We start from the raw sequence: 19509 nt of genomic DNA on the forward strand, positions 1-19509 counted from the left end.
CGCGCAGGCCCGACCTCCCACACTTAAGCGTTCTCTCCTGGGTGCGGGAATCGCCTCCCCAGACTTTCCTCCCACTGCCTGGTGGCCGCCCCCCAAACTGGCCCTCCTCTGTCAGCCCCTGTGTCTCCCTGGGTGGGCGCTTCTTACTTAGTCTTTGGTTTGGGTCGTCATCTGGAGGCCCGTGGTGCCCACAGCACTGTCTAGAGTAGGGACACATGCTCCAGACCCTCTGGATGGCCCCTGGACATCGTAAACCCCAGGAATCCTAGAGTCAGCGCTCTCTCTGTCCCTGCCTCTGGGAAGGGCGGCACTTCTCACGTGGATCCTGCAAAGCTGGAACCCTCCAGAGGCTAACAGTAACCGCCCCACCCCACCCCCAATCTCAGTTCCCAGCAAGTCAGTGCACCTCTGGAACAGACACAGTCGCAAGCAATTTTGGTCCTGGAGCATTCGCCACCTGATACAAGCTGGCGGACGCCCGCCATCCAGAGTTGTTCCCAGCAGTTTCCTCCAGAAAACCACACAGCCCATCCTGCTGGGCCAGCCCTGACACCCGCCCCACGGCTGTTTCCCCATTTCTGTTCAAGAGGCTTCTCCCTGAACTGAACTTTGTTCTCTTTATTCCGACTCAGATTTCCTTCTTTCTCTTCCTCCTATTCCTGCCAGCTGACCCCCACGGTCTTCCCAGGGGATAGGGGCTGGCGAGTGTGCCTAAGGCATGTCACATACCAACCGTCAAGTGTCTTAAGAGAATCTCAGCCAAATGTTAGCATTTACAGATTAAGTGAAATCTGAACACATTGGGTTGTTCATGTTTCTGGAATATTTGCAACAATTTGGGGTTCACCATTTTAAATATTTAACCGATTGAGTATATGAGTTCTTGAAGTACCTGATACTTTGTTCTCAATTCAGACAAGCTGGAGCACATAAAAGGAAATGAAATAAAAGATAAATTCAGTTTGAAGTGTTGAAAATGCTTAATTAACTGAGTTTGTAGACGGCTGCTGCTAAGTCACTTCAGTCGTGTCCGACTCTGTGCGAACCCATAGATGGCAGCCCACCAGGCTCCCCCGTCCCTGGGATTCTCCAGGCAAGAACACTGGAGTGGGTTGCCATTTCCTTCTCCAAAGATGGCAGAGGCGCCTTAAAAATGACTATAAAATCTGTCAGGTTTATAAAGGGGATAACAGGGCTTGTAAAATTGAACTTAGCAGGTTAAAAAATGAAGCTTTTAAATTGGAACATTAATAAATCGAATCCCAATTATTTAAATTTAATGTAAGTCTGAGTATAACCCCCTTGCTCAGCCCCTAAACTCTAACCCTTAGCCCCCATCGCTGGCCCTGTTGCCTGAGGAGCAGCCTGCCCTGTCAGGTCCAGGCTCTGAACGGTGAGCCCAGGTCTGGCCCACCTTGTTCCCAGCCTGTTGCAGATGCAACACCAGAGGACACACCAGGGCAGATGCAGGCCCCGTGGAGCAAGAGGGCCTTCAGAGGCCAGCCCTCCTGCCACCACTGAGCCCTCCCCTGTGTTCTGGTACACTGCAGAGCTAGAGCACCCCACCTCAGGGGCACCTGGCCAGCTGAGGAGTCCAAGTCAGAGGCGGCCTCTCCAGGGTGACCTTGAGGGCATCCCTGACTTACTGTGGGGAGCCCATTGCCTGTAGATACCCCGAGAGCACCCACACGTGGCTGCTGGCGGTGCCTGGTGGCTGTGGAGCTCCAGGAGGCCGGGCTTGTGTCTCCCCTGGGCCGGCCGGTGCTCCCGGGGGCGGGGGAGGGGGTCCCTGTCCTCGCCGGTGGCCCCAGGGCGCCGGTGGCCCCAAGGCGCTCCTCATTTGCCTAGTCAGCACAGGGTTAGGCTTTCCTGCCGGGGGCCTCCCGTGACTTGTCCTGTTTTAATGGGGTCACCCCAAGGGCAGGGCACGAGCATGATCACCGAGGGTGTCCTGTCACTTCTGGGCCTCAATTCGGTTCTCAGGCCGGAAGGCCAGGAGGAGGGACGCACGTCCGGATTTCCTGCCGCCCAGCCCTCCCCTGCTTGTGGATGGAGACATCCTCCCTGGGTGCTGGGATAAGCAAAGTCCAGAGGGAGAAGGGCAAGGGTGCAGGGCGTGTCACATGGAGCGGAAGCTTCCAGATACCGCTCCAAGCCAGCACAGCAGGCTTCTGTCCCTGCGCCCCGCCCCAGCTCACCTGGCCGGGGCATCACAGCCTGACCGGCACGTGGGTGTCCAGTCAGCGGCAGGGCAGGTGCTGCGCCCCAAGGTGGGCTTCTGTGACAGGCGGGGGCCGTGCACAGGGCCTGTGCTTTGTGCTGTGGGTCCTGGATTTTAATGCTTCCCGCCACCCCATGCCCACATGAAAATACCATAGCAAGTGTGAGACGGTACGTGGGTCCACAAAGCCAAATGGGCAGCGTGTCTTGGGGGCTGTAGTGCGGCATGTGGAGTGCTGGACCCTGGCAGGCCGTCCACGTCCCGATCTCCGGCCCCTGTGACACAGACCCTGTTTGGAAATAGAGTCTTTGCGGATGTGAGTAAGAAGCTTGGGACAAGGTCAACTTGGATCTAGGGGGAGACCTCAATCCAATGACTGGGATCCTTAGGAGAGGGAGGAACATCAGAGACAGACATGGGGGAGAAGGCCATGGGCTGAGGGAGGCAAAGACGGGGTCCCACATCCCCTAGCCGAGGCTGCAGGCAGCCCCTTGAAGCTAGAAGAGGCAGGAAGTGGAGTGCTGCTTATCGCCTCCAGCAGAACCCACGCTGCACGCACCTTGACCATGGACTTCTGGCTGCTAGAACCATGAGAGAGTCCATTTCTGCCACTCCCGAACCATCAGTTTGTGATGATTTGCTGCAGCATCTGGAGGAAACTACCATGAGTGAGCCGCTCAGTTGTGTCCAGCTCTTTGCGGCCCCGTGGACGGCAGCCCACCAGGCTGCATGGGATTCTCCAGGCAAGAATACTGGAGTGGGTTGCCATGCCCTTCTCCAAGGAATCTTCCCAACCCAGGGATCGAACCTACGTCCCCTGCATTATAGGCGGATTCTTTACTGTCTGAGCCTATGGTGGTGCTGAAGGCCTGGAGTGATATTTTTAGGCATATTTTCTTTCCCAAAGCTGTTTTTCTCAGGCTAATCTTAAAATTGGCATAGATTCCATCAGCTCACCCTTAGAGGCAAGAGCTGCAGTGGGTGAGTGTAGGCCCGAGATGCCCCAAACGCACTAAAACAAGAGGCCTGTTTGGGGATAGCTGGCTGTCTATCGGCCTGGCTGATCTGTGCTTTAAGGTCAAGGGGTGTGTTTTTCAACAGGTACCTCAGGGAGACTGAGTCATGCGTTCCTGCTCTGGAGGTGAACGGGATGCCTGCCTGGCAGCATCGTGGAGTGGGGCCGGGTCTTCACAGCCATCCCCCTACCCTCCCCTGGTCAGTGTCATCAGCTGCGCTGCTCCTGCAGCCCATGAGTGACAGTGCTCGTAAGGCCCCTTCAAGCCCAAGGGGAATGGATGTGAAATGTCTTTGTTTGGGGGCCTTTGGGTGTTTGTTTTTGTTTCTTTGTTTAAAGAAAGGTAGACCGCTGCAAGCAGCACCTCGTTTGTGGGTGTCTGGCATCTTGGAGGGGGTTCCCAGGTGGCACTGGTGGACCAGAGCCCACCTGCCAACGCAAGAGGTGTAAGTGATGTAGGTTGGTTCCCTGTCTTGGGAAGATGCCCCGGAGGAGGGCATGGCAACCCATTCCAGTATTCTTGCCGGGAGAATTCATGGACAGAGGAGCCTGGCGGGCTACAGTCCGTACAGTTGCAAAGAGTCAGACGCAACTGAAAGGACTTAGCACGCATGTGTGGAGTCTTAGAAGCTTGACTACCCTAAATTTTCTTCCAAACGGACCTCGAGAGCTTGTCTGGAGGTTCCAGCAGGGCCATACAGCTACTCAAATCTCTTGACCGCAGAACAGTCCCCTGCCATTGGGGGAGGTTGTCCTGTTCAAATGAGCATGCAGCTTTGGGAGGGAAGCATATGGAGCTGTGGAGGAGGAAGGGGACACCCGCCTAGCCAGCCAGATCAGCCAAATCAATGGGGTGATCAATGGGGTGACAGATGTTGCAGCCAGATGGCCCTCGAATGTGGTCTTGATGACAAGCCACAGGACAGATTGGGGGGCCATTCTGACACGTCCCAGGCACCAGAATCCCACTGACACAGCACCTTGGGCATGGGAACAGGTGGGAATCAGCATCTAGGTTTGGCAGGTGTAACAGAGCCCCCAGTCACAGCGGCACAAACATGGATGGCCTGAGGGCTCACGCAGTGCAGGGGTGGGGTGCAACGGAGCTCCAGCCATCAGAACCGTGCTCCAGGTAGGAGAATGGAAAAGGAGGGGCAGGGATTCAAAATCAGGTCCCCAAGAGTGCTCACTCAAGTCATCGTCTGTCCTGGGTTGAATTATGTCCTCTGAAGTTTCACACGCAGAAGTCCTCAGTCCCCGTAGCTCTGATGGGACCGTATCTGGGTAGTTGCAGGTGTAATTCATTAAGAGGAGTTCACACTTGGCCCCTGATCCAGCATGACGAGTGTCTTTGTAAAAAGGGGAAATTTGGACACAGACAAGCATCGAGGGAAGATGGTGTGAGAGACACAGGCTGAAGACAGCTGTCGAGAGGCCAAGGACAGAGGTCTGGACCAGATCCTCAGTCTCAGCCTCGAAGGAACCAGTCCTACTTGATCAACAGCATCCAGCCTCCAGAACTGGGAGAGAGCACAGCACTGAGCTCCTTTCCCTGCATCATATGCAGGAGTTTCCAGCATCTCTACCCTGTTTAAACACGGGGCCACTGCCTCCAGCCTCCAGACCCTCAACTGCCCAGGCAGACTCAGGTGACCCAGATCGCTGAGTGCCCCTTGGGATTGGTCTGCTCTCTCAGAATCCATCCTGCACACATCCTACAGAGTTCTACCCACAGACGCTCAGCTTCCTGCAGTTCTCCTGGTGGCCAAGCCTTCACATCCGGGCTTGACTGGGCGTTGGGACCTCACTGTCCCAGGTCTCAGTGGATGGGGCTGGGCCAGGAGGTTTGGGGGCAAACTGACTTTTCTCCTACAAAGTAACCTCTCCAAGGATGTCATGACTGGGTCTTCAAGTATGGGGACAATGCTGTCTAATGAGGGGAAAAGGGCTGTGGAGGGTGATGGGGCTCCTGGAGAATAGGGCTTGGCATCGCCTGGGCTGCCCCACCCCCCACCCACCTTCTCTGGGCCCCAGCTGGAGGCCACAGGTCCACCTTCCGTGTCTCTTTCACAACAATCCAAATCTGCCGTGTGTGACTCTGGACTCAGTTTAATGGCTACGAGAGAGGAGACGGGCCACCACAGGCAGGTTCCTGCCTCCCCGAGACGAGCAGTCAGGGGCTTGAGCTCATCTCTGTCCTCCAGGTGGTCTGGCTTCCTTCAAAGGCCCCACCTACCACAGAGTTCTTGAATTCCTCATGCCCTGCCTGCTGGCCAAGACGGGGGATATGCTCAGTCCCTGGAGCCTGGCTGAGCACATCATTCCTGGTGAGCACAGGGGACCACGGGGGCCCAGGACACCACATCCTGTCCCCGAACACGCACGGCTGCTTGGACCTCCGGCCCCGTCCGGGCCAGGATGCCAACCCCTATTTTCTGGAAAGTTATTGTCAACAACCCCCTCCAGACATTATAGGGAGGAAACTGGGTCACTCGTAAAACTGACAGGCCCAGGTACAAGCAGGATCACTCTGATACCACGGCCCCTGGCTCTGGGCTCCCCCGCCTTTGTTTCTTCTTCAGAATGCAAGTGTTGGGGCCTTCCCTCCCATTGGCCATGGAAGGAGGAGGGCCTGGGAACCAGCACGGGCTGGTCCAGTTCACACAACCCAAGAAAGGGAGCGCTGCGTACTGCCGAAAGGCGAAGGCGCGCCAGGAGGCAGGAGGCTGGGGTCTTTCTCACGGCCAGTGGCACGTCTCATCAGTCTCTGGACGCCGACTCCCCCGCGCCGACTCCCCCGCACCGACTCCCCGCCAACATACACACACATGTGCAGGGATCCCAGGAGGCGTAGGAAGCCCAGCGTCAGCAATGAGAGCGGTGTGATGCCTGTCCATCTCTAAGCCTGTCCTCCAAGAAGCCCCTCCACTGTGGGCTGAGTGTGCCATCTGTCCATGCCACGCACAAGCCCCTGCAGCCTCTTGGCATTGCCCTGCCCAGTGAGTGGCTGCCGGGGGTGGGTCATGGTCTCCTCACCTGAGTCCCCAGGCCTGGCTATGGTAGGGTTATCTCCTCCCCTGGGGAAACAGGCCCTAGAGGGTATCTCCTTCAGGAAGGCCTCTGCAGCCCCGCCCGCCCTGTGCAAGTTTTGGAAGGTGGTGAAATTGCTGCCTTATATGGATTCGGGTCTCCACAGGTTCTGGCTTCCCCCAGGGGTCCCAAAGGACCAGAGCTCGGGTCCTTGGTCCATGGAAGGGGAGCTGTCCCTTTGTTCTCCTAGCCAGGGTCCATCAGGGGCCCAGCCTCTTACTGGGAAGTGAGCCGGGGTGGGTCTGGGCTGTGGCATTGAAACCTCTCTGGAGAGAGAGGCCATCCCACTTCGTGAAGGAGAGCTCGGTGGGGACACCTGTTCTCCAGACACAGTCCTGGGGTCTCTGCCTGCTAAGACCCCTGCAGTGCACTGCGGGTGGGCCCTGGTCCTCGCCTCCACCTCCCCAGGCTGCGGAGGTGGGGGGCGGCAACAGTGGCAAAGGGTGCGGTTGGTCGCCAAGGAACTGGATTCAAGACTGAGCCCTGGTCCCCTGGTGCTGTCAAGGGGTGGGGGGAAGCTGTCTTCAGGGCTCAGTCTCCCCTTTGCAAAGAGACGGGCTGCCTCTGGACGGACGGGTGATGGGCAGCTGGCCCAGAGCTCTGGATGGCGGGAGGCCGACGGCAGGCGGCCCCAGAGCCGGGCGGGAGGGCGGTGAGAGTGTGGGCGGAGGCGCGGCGGCGGGATCGGGGCGGGGGGCGGTGGGGGCTCCCGGGAAGGGGTCGGCGATGAGGATTCTGCGCGGCGGAGGCCGGCGCTCCCTCGCCTCCGCCGGGCCCCTGCCGCGGCGCCCGGCTCCCGGGGCCGCCTCCCGGGCCTGCGCGCCCGCCGCCGACGTGCTCGTCCCCGCGCCCCGGCCGCCGTCGGTCGCCGCGCGAGCGAGCGTGCGTGCGTGCGCGCGCGCGCGGCGGCCCCGAGAGCGGCGCTGGAGCCTGAGGCGACTGGGTTGAGGCGGCTCCTCCCGGCTCCCACTCCTGCGGCCCGCTGCCCTCTCCTTCCCAGGGCCCGCCAGCCCAGGCCGCTCCCCAGGCCCGAAGATGCCGGCCGTGTCGAAGGGGGACGGGATGCGGGGCCTGGCGGTGTTCATCTCGGATATCCGCAACTGTGAGTGGCTGGGCGCCGGGCCGGCCTGCGGGGGGCGGGGGCGCAGGCCGGGGTGAAGGGCTGGCCGGCGCTGGCCTTCGGGGGCTGGGGGCTGGGACGCGGACCTGGAGGGCGGAGGTCCGAGGCGCGGACCTGGAGGGCGGGGGTCCTGGCGCTGGGGGCTGGGGTCCGGGGCGCGGACCTGGAGGGTAGGGCGCCTGGGGGTTTGGGGCTGGGGTCCGGGGCGCGGACTTGGAGGGCGGGGGTCCTGAGGTTGGGGCTAGGGTTCCCGGCGGGGGTCCTGGGGTTGGGGCTGGGCTCCCGGGCGCAGACCTGGCGGGCGGGGGTCCTCGGGTTGGGGCTGGAGTCCGGGGCGCGGACTTGGAGGGCAGGGGACTTGGGGTTGGGGCTGGGTCCGGGGTGCGGGCAGCGTTTAGCACCCGCGCAGGGGTCTTGGCTCTCCTGAGGGGCTTCTAGCGAAGCCGCCCCTCCCCAGCATGATGTCACCCCGAGCAGTCGGCCGGTCTTTCTGGTAACGGAGCATCTAACCCAGCGTTTTCCAGCATAGCGTGCCTTTTCACTGGGAGTGGGAGTAGCGAAACCCGCGTCTTGCGGGGAAGCAGCTGCTTGACCCGGGTCCTGGCGGCCTGTTAGGCCCTGATTAAAGTGACTCGTTCCCAGGGAATTGGCCCCAGGCGTTGGGGTGGGATGGCCTAGGGGAAATGCTGCTCTGCCCACTATCTTTGGTCAGGGATCGCGTTTTCAGCGACATGTGCCTGCCCCTCGCCGAGTGGAAAAATCCACAGGGAAAGGTGAATCTGGCTGGAGGCCGGGGGTGCACCCTTCATCCACCCATACATTTGACTTTGGTGTGCAGAAACTCCTGTTGATTTTCAGGTAATGTTCCCTTTATTTGGGCTTCCCTGGTGGCTCAGATGGTAAAGAGCCTGCCTGCGGTGTGGGAGACCAGGGTTTAATCCCTTGGTCGGGAAGGTCCCCTGGAGAAGGAAATGGCAACCCACTCCACTATTCTTGCCTGGAAAATCCCATGGGTGGAGGAGCCTTGTAGGCTATACAGTCCATGGGGTCGCAAAGATTCGGACGTGACTGAGCGACTTCGATTTTCCCTTTATTTAATTAAAAAAATGAAATACATAAAACCAGTTTCTTGTCTGGCTTTAATTCTCATTTTTTACCCACCAGACATTTGTAGATTTCAGTAGCTGACGTTCACTGTATGTTTTAGAGAACGCATGTAACCACCTGCTGGTACATGTTGTCCGGAGCCCTCCCGTGATCGCCTCACTTCCTTAGACTGGCGTGGAGGACCCAGACTGTGGAAGGTTCTAGCTTCTGTTCCTTTCCCTTTTCTGCAAGAAATCCATGTGGAAACACACCCTGAGGTCTGCGCTTTTACAAGTAGGGCAGTATCCTGTTGTTCTCTGCTGTGTAATGTGATTTTCTAGATAATAACATGCATAGTCGTAATGTGTCTTGTAAAGCTAAGTGTGGGTGTGTTGCTGCTTCAGGAGACCCTTGGGCCAGGGCTCAGCTGCCTTAAATTAACCTTGACACCTGTCCTTTCATTTTGGAAGAAAATTGATTTGGGCAGGTCATTGAGCTTGAAATCCCTTTTCTCAGTTTTGTAGACTAGTTCTGCTAACTAGATGTGTTCTGTGCTGGGTCTGCCACAGCGTGTGGACTTGGCTTGTCGACTGAGTATAGACAGACTCTCCACCTCTGCCTGTGGCATTTGGCGCTGATCACTTGTGTGACTCCCTCCTGTGGCCTCTACCTTCTAAATGCTTCCGTTGTGACAACCAGAAATGTTTCCAGCCGTTGCCCTGGTGGGGACCCCCACTCTGGGCCCTGAGCAGCTGGTGTGGAACAGTGAATTAGACAGTGTCTTCAATGAAGGAGCTGCTGTAAGAAGAAGTGCCTAATCCTTTGGAGGGCCAGGGGTGGGCTCAGGCCTCTGTTTAACGTGGCCCCCTCCTCAAAACCAGCTTTCCTACCGCACCTTCTTGCTACCCTGCATCAGACGTGAGGCTGTCCTCTCCTGTCAGGACAGCGTGGGCAGTTCGTGGCTCTCTATCCCCTCCCCGCCCCGCCCTGGAAGCCCCACAGGGTGGGGGCCACACGCAGTGTCTGTGTGAGGCGGTCACCCCGTAGCTGAGTAGGTGAGTGCAGAGAAGCTCTACCCTGGGAGCGATCCGGAGCCTGTTCTGGGCAGGCCGGGTGAGCAGTGGGCACAGCAGGGAGGAGGAGGAGGTCTGACCTGAGAGCCTGCCACCTGGTCAGAGCTGCTCTGAGCTTGAGCCCTCGGTGGCAGGTGAGGGGTCCCCGCTTCCTCTGCTTGTGGCTCTGCTTTCCTGTCATGAGAGTGACCCCTGTGCAGAGAGGGCACCTGGACCCACGGCCGCAGAGCTCCGTCTCCCCCACTGACACGGACGGAGTGTGTAGCTGAAGTATCACTGAAGTGTTTCATCTCTAAAATTGTGGCTTCTTTTACCTTTCCGCATGATGTGGTCTCTTAAATGTCCCCCTTAGCGTGAGCTCTGCCTCAGGTGGCGGCTGGCTGCAAGCTGCTGCCGGGCCTGAGAGGTGCCCGTGTCCTGGTGCTCCGTGTAGCTTTGTGGCTCAGTTACCAAGCCAGCTCCGTGCCTCATACATTAACTTAGTCCTGTCTTACTGACTTCAGCCCGCCAGATTTGACTCAGTGAATGTGTGTGGGAGTTCATGAACTGTTTCTCTCGATTGTTTTTAAACATGTTGTTAAAAAGATTCTATTCCTTTTATTTAGTCCTAGTTGTAAAATAATTTCTTTATTCAGAAATAAATATGGAGCCATAGGAAGTTGCAGAGAAAAGGACAGGGAGGCCCCAGCATCCCTCAGCCATCTCCCCTCTCTCACGGCAGTATAGCTCCAACACCAGGAAGTGAGACTGGTGCAGTCTGCCAGGTGTAGTCACGTTTCTCAGGTACGTATGCAGGATGTACATGCGTGTGCACGAGCGCGCGCGTGTGTAGGTCTGTATGTTCTTTTTGGCTGTGCCACAAGGCTTGCGGAATCTTTGTTCCCCGAGCAGGGCCCTCCGCGGTGACAGCGAGGAGTCCTAGCCACTGGACTGCCAGGGAAGCCCCAAGGCCTCTGTGCTTTCCCCAGGTGCAGCTTCATGTGACCCCAGCTCAGCAGACGCAGAGCTGTCTCACCATCACAAAGCCCTCTGCCACGTCGTGTGGTCAGCGTCTGCCCTGGCCACGCGTGTGTTCTCCGTCTCTGCGTCATCCTCTCAAGGATGTTGTGTGAGTGAAGCGGTGCAGTGTGTGACCTGCTGAGGCTGGCTTTTCTCACTGGCACAGTCCCTGGAGGGCCATCTGTTCAAGCACTGAAGTCACAGTGAAGGATCTGTTGGTGGTCCAGTGGCTAAGACTCTGCCCTCCCAGTCCAAGGGGCACGAGTTCCATCCCTGGTCAGGAACTAAGATCCTGCACGCTGCATGGAGTGGCCAAAACAACGAACAGAAAGCAAACAAAAGGAAAGAACCGCTGAAACGGGTAAAATAGTAGCTCTCTGCTATTCATTTGGTTGTTTGGGACTTCTGTGTGCTTTTGCACATACGGTGGTATCCGCGGAGGAGCTTTACGCACTGACTTGTTGATGCTAGAACATTGCTCCAGATGTAGAACCTGCTGAAAATGTCAGAACTGACCACAGAGTAACGGGGACCGCGCTGAGGGAGAGAAGGGGTGAGACTGGTTCTTGTGGAGCCCATCGTGTCGCCAGCGGGCAGGAAAATGCCATCTGTTCCTCCATGCACGTGGTGGCGGGAGCTGGGGCTGCACAGACGAGTCGAGACACTTCCATGGTGCTTGGAGGCTTTTCATTTAATCCCTCCAGGCACTCACTCAAATGAAGGGATTCAAGGGGACAGATGTAATTAGCCATTGGCCGAAAGCGGTTTCTGTGCTCTTGGAGAAAGCGTGTGGTTTTGCTGCCGGCGCAGTGATTTAGCTAGAGGGCGGCTGGCAGTGCCCTGTCCTCTGGTCACCACGGAGCTTGATCCCCCCGCTTCTGTTGTTAATAACTTCGCTGAAACTGGGCACTCCTTTGAATTGTATTTTAGCATGACTACAGTTTAAAAAATTTTACTTGTTTGTAAAATTCCATTTGTTATGAGTCATAAATTGGACATGAAAATTTAAATTCAGTGTAAAACTTCAATGTTGAAACACAGGGTTGGCACTTGTTTTTCCGGGGTAGTAGTAAAGATCAGAATCAGGGATGGTCAGTCTGCATTTTAACTTTTTAAAGTTTTTTTTTTTTTTTTTAAGTAAGGTTCAGTTTAGTCTTGTCTGTACATTTAAAAAATGCTGACATTTTGAAAAAAGTGCTCTTGTTGCATATTTCCTTTTGCACTCTTACGCATAATTTATATTTCTTAGATTTAGGAAGTTTGTGCTGAGGCTTGGGGAAGGGCCAGGCCTCCAGGCTGGAAGAGGAAGGAAGTCTTTGGTCTGACTGCATGCTGCGGCTTTCAGGGAGTCCCCTTGTCCCCGCCGTGTCCTGGCTCCTCTCTGTGTCCTCTGTGAGATGCCGAGGTGCCCTCGTGAGGAGTGTATTCTCAGGCCAGATTCTCAGCATTACCTCTCTTTCCTCTTAAAATGATTTTCACTCCGTTTATTTATTTATTTTTTGGCAGCAACACGTCAGGATTTTATAGCTGTGAAATTATTGGAAAGACCGTCTTTTGGGGATTAAGTGGCATTTCTTGGCTTTAAAAAGTCAAACAGGGTCAGACCCAAGGGAAAGGTTCAGGAGTGTTGTGGAAAAAGACACTTGGCGTTACTGTGAGCAGCCCGAGGGGCCCTGGTGGGAGCTCTGAGCAGCAGGGCTCTCGTTGCTCTAACGGCACTTGCAGGTCTTGGGTGCGAGGTCGGCGTCCCTTAGTCCGGATTTCAAGGCCTTGGAGGCTCCAAGGAGGGAAAGTCCTGGTAAGTCTGTGGCAGACATGTCTGGTGCAGCACTGCCGTGAAGCTCTAGGAGGTGCCCTCCCGGTGAACGGGACGCGTGGAGGCCGTAGCCCCGGTCACGTGCTGGACTTCCTCCGAGAGGCTGAGCGGTTCTGAGTTCTGGATGGTGTGGGCCTCAGGTTTCGGTTAAAGGGTAGCATCTGGGCCTGTTGTGTGAAACACCGCTGGGGTTCTGAGCAGCTGAGCACGAAGCTCCCTGCCCCAGAGGTGCTTGCAGACAGACACACGGGACGTGAGTTCCTGCTCTGCGTCCTCAGAGTCGGTCGACAGGGTGGCGGAGGTGGGTCCTTGCCCTGAGAGAGCCCCCAGGTTGGAGAGCGGAGGTCTAGGGAGGGGGCAGAGGGAGGAGCAGAGGGACACAGGTGCTTGGCAACCAAAGCGGGAGTGCGAGTCCGCCTGGGCGCACTCCGTGTTGGCCTGAGGCTCTGTCGAGCGTCTTTTTCCGTCGAAGCCTGTCTGGTCCTCGCTCCCCACCCTGCTCCGTGTGAGGAAATGAAGGGAGGGTGTGCAGGGATGCCTCCCTCCCTCTGGTTGGCACTGGGCTTGGTGGACCCCACAGGGGGAGTTAGAGAGCCCATGGCTTCTGTCAGCTCCCGTGGGTGCAGGGTGGAGTAAAGGGAAGTCACTTCACCATCAGCTTACCAAACGAATTGAGAGATGCTCATTAGAAGACAAAAATGAGCAGTTTTCACTAGGTCACAGGGTGTCTGAGGCGTCAGACCACAAAACTGAACTCGCTGATTCTGGCGTTGGCCTTCTTCAGAGCCTTCCTGACTTTGGGATGAAAATCAACACAGGTGAGATGTCACGGAAAGCAGTGCGTGTCGCTTGCCTAGGAGGAGAATTTCAGGCTGGGTGGCGGTGGGTGTTTGCTCGTGGTGGGGAGCTGGGGCTGTGTGCTGAGGTCAGCCCTTGCCCTCTGTGGAGGGAGGCTTGTGAGGGACCCCAGGATGCGTAGAAGAGAGATCACGTCGGGAGGAAGCGCCCGACTTAAAGCAGTGCCTCAGAGGCTGATGTGGGAAGAGGACCAGGAAGGGTGTGGGGCCGCAACGTGCGGTGCCACAAAGGGAAGAGGCAGGCCTGGCCTTGCCCAGTGCATCGCGTGCCCTTGGGGTGCAGTCTCTGCCCTGCAAAGAGGAGGACGTCCGGGCTCACGGTACCTGCCCGTGCACTCGAGGGCAAGGGGTCAGGGGCTGCTGGGGGAGCCGCCCAGTGGGACCGGGGGAGGTGGGCAGGTGTGGGGTGGGCCAGCGGTCTGCCCCTCGGCGTCTGTGTGAGTTGGGGTGCTTCAGGTTTAAGGAGGGGAGTGAGGTGCCCGCACAGGCCTGTGCCCCAGAAAGAGAGGACTGTCTGCAGGGAGGCCAGCCCCTCTTCCCTGGCTCACTCCTGGCCCTGGGCAGGGGGAGTGGCTGGCTGAGGATTGGACGTGCTCCTTAAGGGAGGGGCGTCTGGCCGATGCTTGGAGTCGGATCCTGATTCTCTCCCTTTTTCTTTCTCACTTTTGCAAATTGTGGCCCAAGACAGCTGGGAGTCTTCATTTTTCCCCAAATTTAAACCCAGTGAGGGAATTCCCCAGCAGTCCAGTGGGTAGAACTTGGTGTTTTCACTACCAGTGCCCTGCGTTGTATCCCTGGTCCGGGAACTAAGATCCTGCAAGTCACACAGCATAGGCAAAAAATTAAAAGCAAGAAAACACCTACCCCTCCCCAGCTCTGTGAGCCTGGAGCGGCTTTGTGCTCACCACCTCCTTGTACTTGAGGTGTCTCCCTTGTGTGGCCGTTCCCACCTGCCCTCCTCTGCAGGATCGCTTAGAAGTGTGAACACCAAATCCAAATTGGGTTGCTTGGCTTCTGTTTTGCACCGCAGTGCCTGTTTTTCCCCTTTAAAGATCCCTTCTGATGGCAGCAGAAGGGTGTCGTGAGGATTAGGTGTTCCGTGTACTTAGAGCACCTTGAGCTGCTTAGGGTGGGGTCAGGGGTCAGGCGCTGTGTGGGGATCCTGCTTTGCTTTTCCTAAGGCCAGCCTTCCTTTGTGTGCTGGGGTTGGGAGGGCAATTATGAGTTTCTGTTGCAGTTTAAACAGCACTGAAAAAAGGCACTACATTGATATTGAATAGTCTTTTAAAGCACAGTGGGAAAAATAGAGCAAAAAAATGAATATTTTGGAATACTTTTGGATTGTATTTATTGCTGTTGAAAAATAGCTTTTTCTGGCCGGTTACTGTGAGGGGTGTGTGTCTGGTATGGTACTACCAGACCAGAACCTTCTTCTGACCCTCGCCGTGCCTGCGAGAGCAGAGTCTCTGGTGATGAGGCGGGTGCTCGGTCGCACTGGGGGCTGCGGGGGATGGAGGCTCGTCCGCATGTGCCGGGCGCCTTCCGCGGGCCTCCTGCCCTGGCCTCGCTCCTCACAGCCTCGGGCTCCTCTCAGGTAGCACACGGCTTCCGTTCAGTCAGTTCCCTGTTCAGACCTGGTGCTCTCATCGCTCACCTGTGGCCTGAGTCGTCCTCGCCTGGAGCAGTGCGCCAGCCTCCCCCGCACGGAGGGTGCCGCAGGGGTGGAGGGCCTATGGCTCTGTGGTGCTGAATCGTCCAGTTCCCGAGGCGTGGCCTTTCTCAGGCTGCCTTCCGTGGACGGGCAGTGGGTCCTCGTGTCCACAGCCTCCCAGACTGTCTTACTGGGAAGCTGGTCGCAGAGGGACAGGAGGCGCTGTTCTGCTGGGGCTTATGTGTCTGATTCGTGTTCTCTGATGCAGCGTTTACTGTAGATCTGACGTAAATCTGCTGTATAAGTAGCTAAGAAAATATTGTTTTTCATATTGCGTTCTTGTTGTTCTGTAATAGCTATGATGCAACTCCAAGAGTGAAGGGTGTTTTGAACGTGCGTATTTAAAAATTTATTTGTTTTTCTGGACTCTTATTTTTTGACATAATTATTCAATTCATTCATTCATTTGAGAAACCTGTTGGTGCCTGCTGCGTGCCGGGCATTATCCTAGGCATCAGGGATTCAGTGTGTAACTGAAGGGCCCCAGTCCCTGTTGTTTCAGAGACTTAGATTCTGTGAGAGTAGACGGGACTGACTTCCGCGTTACTCTGCGTGCGTGCCCTCACTTCAGGGGCCTCGGGCTTGGCCCCCAGGAAGTGGTGCGGCTCCTACAGGACTGCATCCAGCTTCCTGTGCCGGCCCTCATAGGGGCCTCGGGCTGGGCCCCCGGGAAGTGGTGGGGCTCCTCGCGTTGCTGTCCTGTCTCTCAGTGGCCGCTGTCTCCCACAGGCTGTGGTCCAGTGTCTGAAAACTATTGTTTCCTATATTTCTCTCAGGTTTGTACCGCCTGAGGTGGGGGGGGTAGACCCTGACCCTGTTTACAGCAGTAGGTTTGGGAGTAATGTGGAGCGTGCTTTCGGATCCCAAGGATGGAATTCGGAGGTGAGCGGACGGCATCGTGTGTAGGTGGCATGTGAGACCACGAGACTGGAATCCGAGCTGGAAGCTGACGGAGGGGGTGGCGATCGTCACAGAAGCTTTACCTCTGTTTACGCAGCTGATACTTCACAGCGGGTACTGAGGTGCTCCCTGTTTCATGGAGAAAGGGGCGGAGGCCAAGGAGGCCGAGGCACTGCTCCTGAAATGGTCCCCTGAGGACCCAGACCCAAGCGACTGGGGCTCCGGACCTCTCCTCTGAAGCGCGTTGCTGAGCCAGCTCTCCAGGAGGATGGCCAGAGCTCCAGATGTGCCTGAGCCCAGGGGGCCTGGGCCAGGGAGGAGGGCTGGCCAGGGGGTCGCAGGAGGGGACTGGGCGGGGGGCCTGACGGGCAGCTCCCAGGAGAAGAACGGGGAAACGGGAGGGAGGAGGTGGAGACCCCAGGGCCGCTCTGACACGGGAGCGCCCTTTTCCCAGCGCACAGGTGCGCTCCTGGGATCGGAGCGGGCACAGCCTGGCAGCAGGTGCTCGGCCTGCGCCTCCCAGAGCCTCAGTCCTCCTGGAGATCGCCTGCCTTCTTCTCCCACTCCCCTCCCCACACCCCCAGCCAATCTGTCCAGACCTGGGTCTCCCTGACCGCTCCCAGGGCTCCCGTAGGGCTCCCCAGGTTTAGTGACATCTGCAGACTCATGGGGTCCTAGGATTGGGGTGTGAGTGTCTTTGGGGACATTCTGCCTATCATGATTGGGTCAAGGGTGCTTTTTTAAGATTAATGCATTTGTTCAGCAAATTCCTGGGTGCATATTTCACACATTGAACAGAAAAACTGACCAAGAGTGCCCTCGTGTGGCTCATATCCCAGTGAGGCAGACATGAAATAAGTAAGTTTAACATACACGCATTGTACAGTGTTGGGGCTCCCCAGGTGGCTCAGTGGTAAAGAATCCACCTGCCAATGCGGGAGACATGGGAGTTTGATCCCTGGGTCAGGAAGATCCCCTGGAGAAGGAAGTGTCAGTCCACTCCACTGTTCTTGCCTGGGAAATCCCATGGACAGAGGAGCCTGGCAGGCTATAGTCCATGGGGTCGCAGAGTCAGACACGATTTAGTGACTGAACACACATGCACACATACTGTGTTGAGGGAAACCTAAAGGGAAAAATGAAAGGGGCTTGCAGTGTGGGTGGGGAAGCTGGGGGCAGGTGTCCTTGGAATGCTGGCGGGTGGGTGGGGAGCCACTGTGCCTGCTCTTCAGAGCCAGAGGAAGGTGGGGCGCATGGCGGGATCTTGCAGGTGAGCAGAGGAAGGACTTGGCTTTGGGGAGATAGGAGGGAAGACAGTTAGGAGCCTCTGGACCAGGTGAGAAAGGTGAGGACCCCTAGGGGTGGGGAGGTAGACCAGGAGTGACGGGCCAGGGCGGAAGAGGAGAGGTTTTGCCAGCAAGTGCTCCGATGGAGGAGGCGGGTCAGGCATGCTTTTCGTGATGGGTGGAGACTGGCTGGGCTGGGGTGAGGGCTGAGAGGGGCAGAGAGAGTGGGTCGTAGTGCTTGGGCGGGGCGGTGGGACTCAGAATTTGCTCTCCTGATCTAGTTGCTCACTGGAGCTGCAAGGATGGGGCCCTGGGGGTCCCTGCTGTGGCGTGCGGGGAGCGTGACTGTCGGAACGGCAGCTCTGGGGGACCAGATCTTCTCAGGCGCCACGGTGGGGGCCAGCGGGCCTGGGGGTTGCTCATCCTGTGTGGCGGGGTGGGGGTAGTGTCATAGTACGGGTTTGGGCAGGTCTTCCCAATTATATTAATTTCTGCTATTTACTTGTTCCTAAGTAAATATTTAAAGAAATGAAAAACAAAATCAAGAATGTAGTTTAAGAGAGGGTTAGTCGCTCCTTTGTGTCTGACTTTTACTGACCCCATGGACTGTAGCCCCCAGGTTCCTCTGTCCACGGAATTCTCCAGGCGAGCACACTGGAGTGGGTGCTGCTGCTGCTGCTAAGTCGCTCAGTCGTGTCCGACTCTGTGCGGCCCCGTGGACTGCAGCCCAGCAGGCTGCTCTGTCCATGGGATTCTCCAGGCAAGAACACTGGAGTGGGTGCCGTCCCCGTAATTATAAAACAGTGGACCCTCACCCCATTCCCTCATTCCTAAGCTTAAGTCAATTATTTTCATTTTACATCCATCTCTTTTCATATTTACTTTATTTATTTTTTAATCCCTGTCTCCCCCCTCTCCCCTCATTCTCATATTTACTTTAAAAATGTGATTACTTATTCTAAATTACATGTTAAATTGCATATCAGTCATGGGTGTTTTTCTCCATTTAGCCATTATTTATTGACTTCTTATCTTACTGTGGAAGATGAGGGTTTAACTTACCTAAGCTTTCCTTTTCCCATGTTCTGATGTGTCACCGTTTTTAATTTAATTGATTTATAGCATTTAATTACTGTCTGAAAATATTATTCTTAGCCGAGAATGATAATGATTTGACTTTTCAAATGATTTGACTTTTCAAAAAACATGTATTTATTTGTTTGTGGCTCTGCTGGGTCTTGGTTGCTGCGTGCAGCATTCTCGTTGCCGTGGCTTCTCTTGCTGAGGAACACAGGCTCTCGGTCCACGGGAATCAGGCTCAGTAGCTGTGGTGCGTGGGCTTAGTTGCTCCACAGCATCCGGAATCTTCCTGGACCAGGGATTGAACTCTTGTCCCCTGCTTTGGCAGGGAGATTCTTACCCAGTGTACCACCAAAGAAGTTCTGTTTTTGTTTTATAAATAAGTTCATTTGTGTCACTTTAGATTCCACGTATAGGTGATACCATATGATATTTCTCTGTTTGACGTCACTGAGTATGATAATCTCTAAGCCTGTTCATGTTGCTGCAGATGGCGTTAGTTTGTTCTTTCTCATGGCTGAGTACTAGGCGTGTATATATACTTACACAGCATGTTCATAAAGAACGTACCATACGCACGTGTGTGTACATGTGTATGTATGTACAAATACCATATTCAGGACTTCCCTGGTGGCTCAGCTGGTAAAGATCCGCCTGCAATGCAGGAGACCTGGAATCGATCCCTAGGTTAGGAAGACCCCCTGGAGAAGGGAAAGGCTCCCCACTCCAGTATTCTGGCCTGGAGAATTCCATGGACTGCATAGTCCATGGAGTCACAAAGAGTCGGACACGACTGAGCGAGTTTCACTTCACTTCACTTCCATACCATATTTATTAAGGCTGTGTATACTCGAGTCATCTGTCATGAACGCTTAAGCTGCCCCCATGTCTTGGCTGCTGTGAGTAACGCTGCTATGGACACTGGGGTGCCTGCACCTTTTTGAATTAGGGTTTCTTCTGGGTGTGTGTCCAGGAGTGGGATGGCCAGATCATGTAGTAACTGCTCTCCACAGGTGCTGCCCCACTTTCCTTTCCATGGACAGTGGGCGAGAGTTCTCTCTGCTGCACGTCTTAAGGGCACTCTCGCTCTCTCTTTTAAACTGGAGCAGGGCTGATTCACAGTGTTGGGTTAGTTTCAGGTGTGCAGCAAAGTGAGCCAGTCACACACACTCGTGTATCTACTTTTTAAAGATTCTTTCTCCTTATCGGTCTTTACAAAATGCTGAGTCGAGTTTGCTGGGCTATACAGTAGGTC

The 19509-nt window shown here is 55.9% G+C and overlaps 1 protein-coding gene and 1 long non-coding RNA gene across 3 annotated transcripts in view; both read left to right on the forward strand.

Annotated features, from left to right (window-relative positions):
* The first annotated feature begins 7184 nt into the window (after positions 1 to 7184).
* AP2A2 (adaptor related protein complex 2 subunit alpha 2) overlaps positions 7185 to 19509 on the forward strand; it is a 67072-nt gene continuing 54747 nt past the window's right edge. For both annotated transcript variants that reach the window (XM_055580495.1, XM_055580496.1), the window contains exon 1: positions 7185 to 7428. In XM_055580495.1, coding sequence (XP_055436470.1) covers positions 7362 to 7428 — 67 coding nt within the window. In that variant the 5' untranslated portion in view covers positions 7185 to 7361. The remainder of the gene's footprint in view (positions 7429 to 19509) is intronic.
* LOC129652190 (uncharacterized) lies at positions 7922 to 11763 on the forward strand. The gene is made up of 3 exons (XR_008714490.1): positions 7922 to 8304; positions 10241 to 10388; positions 10497 to 11763. It is a non-coding gene; the product is annotated as an uncharacterized LOC129652190 (long non-coding RNA).

The sequence above is a fragment of the Bubalus kerabau genome, chromosome 5, assembly GCF_029407905.1.
Source record: "Bubalus kerabau isolate K-KA32 ecotype Philippines breed swamp buffalo chromosome 5, PCC_UOA_SB_1v2, whole genome shotgun sequence".
In the NCBI taxonomy this organism is placed as follows: Eukaryota; Metazoa; Chordata; class Mammalia; order Artiodactyla; family Bovidae; genus Bubalus; species Bubalus kerabau.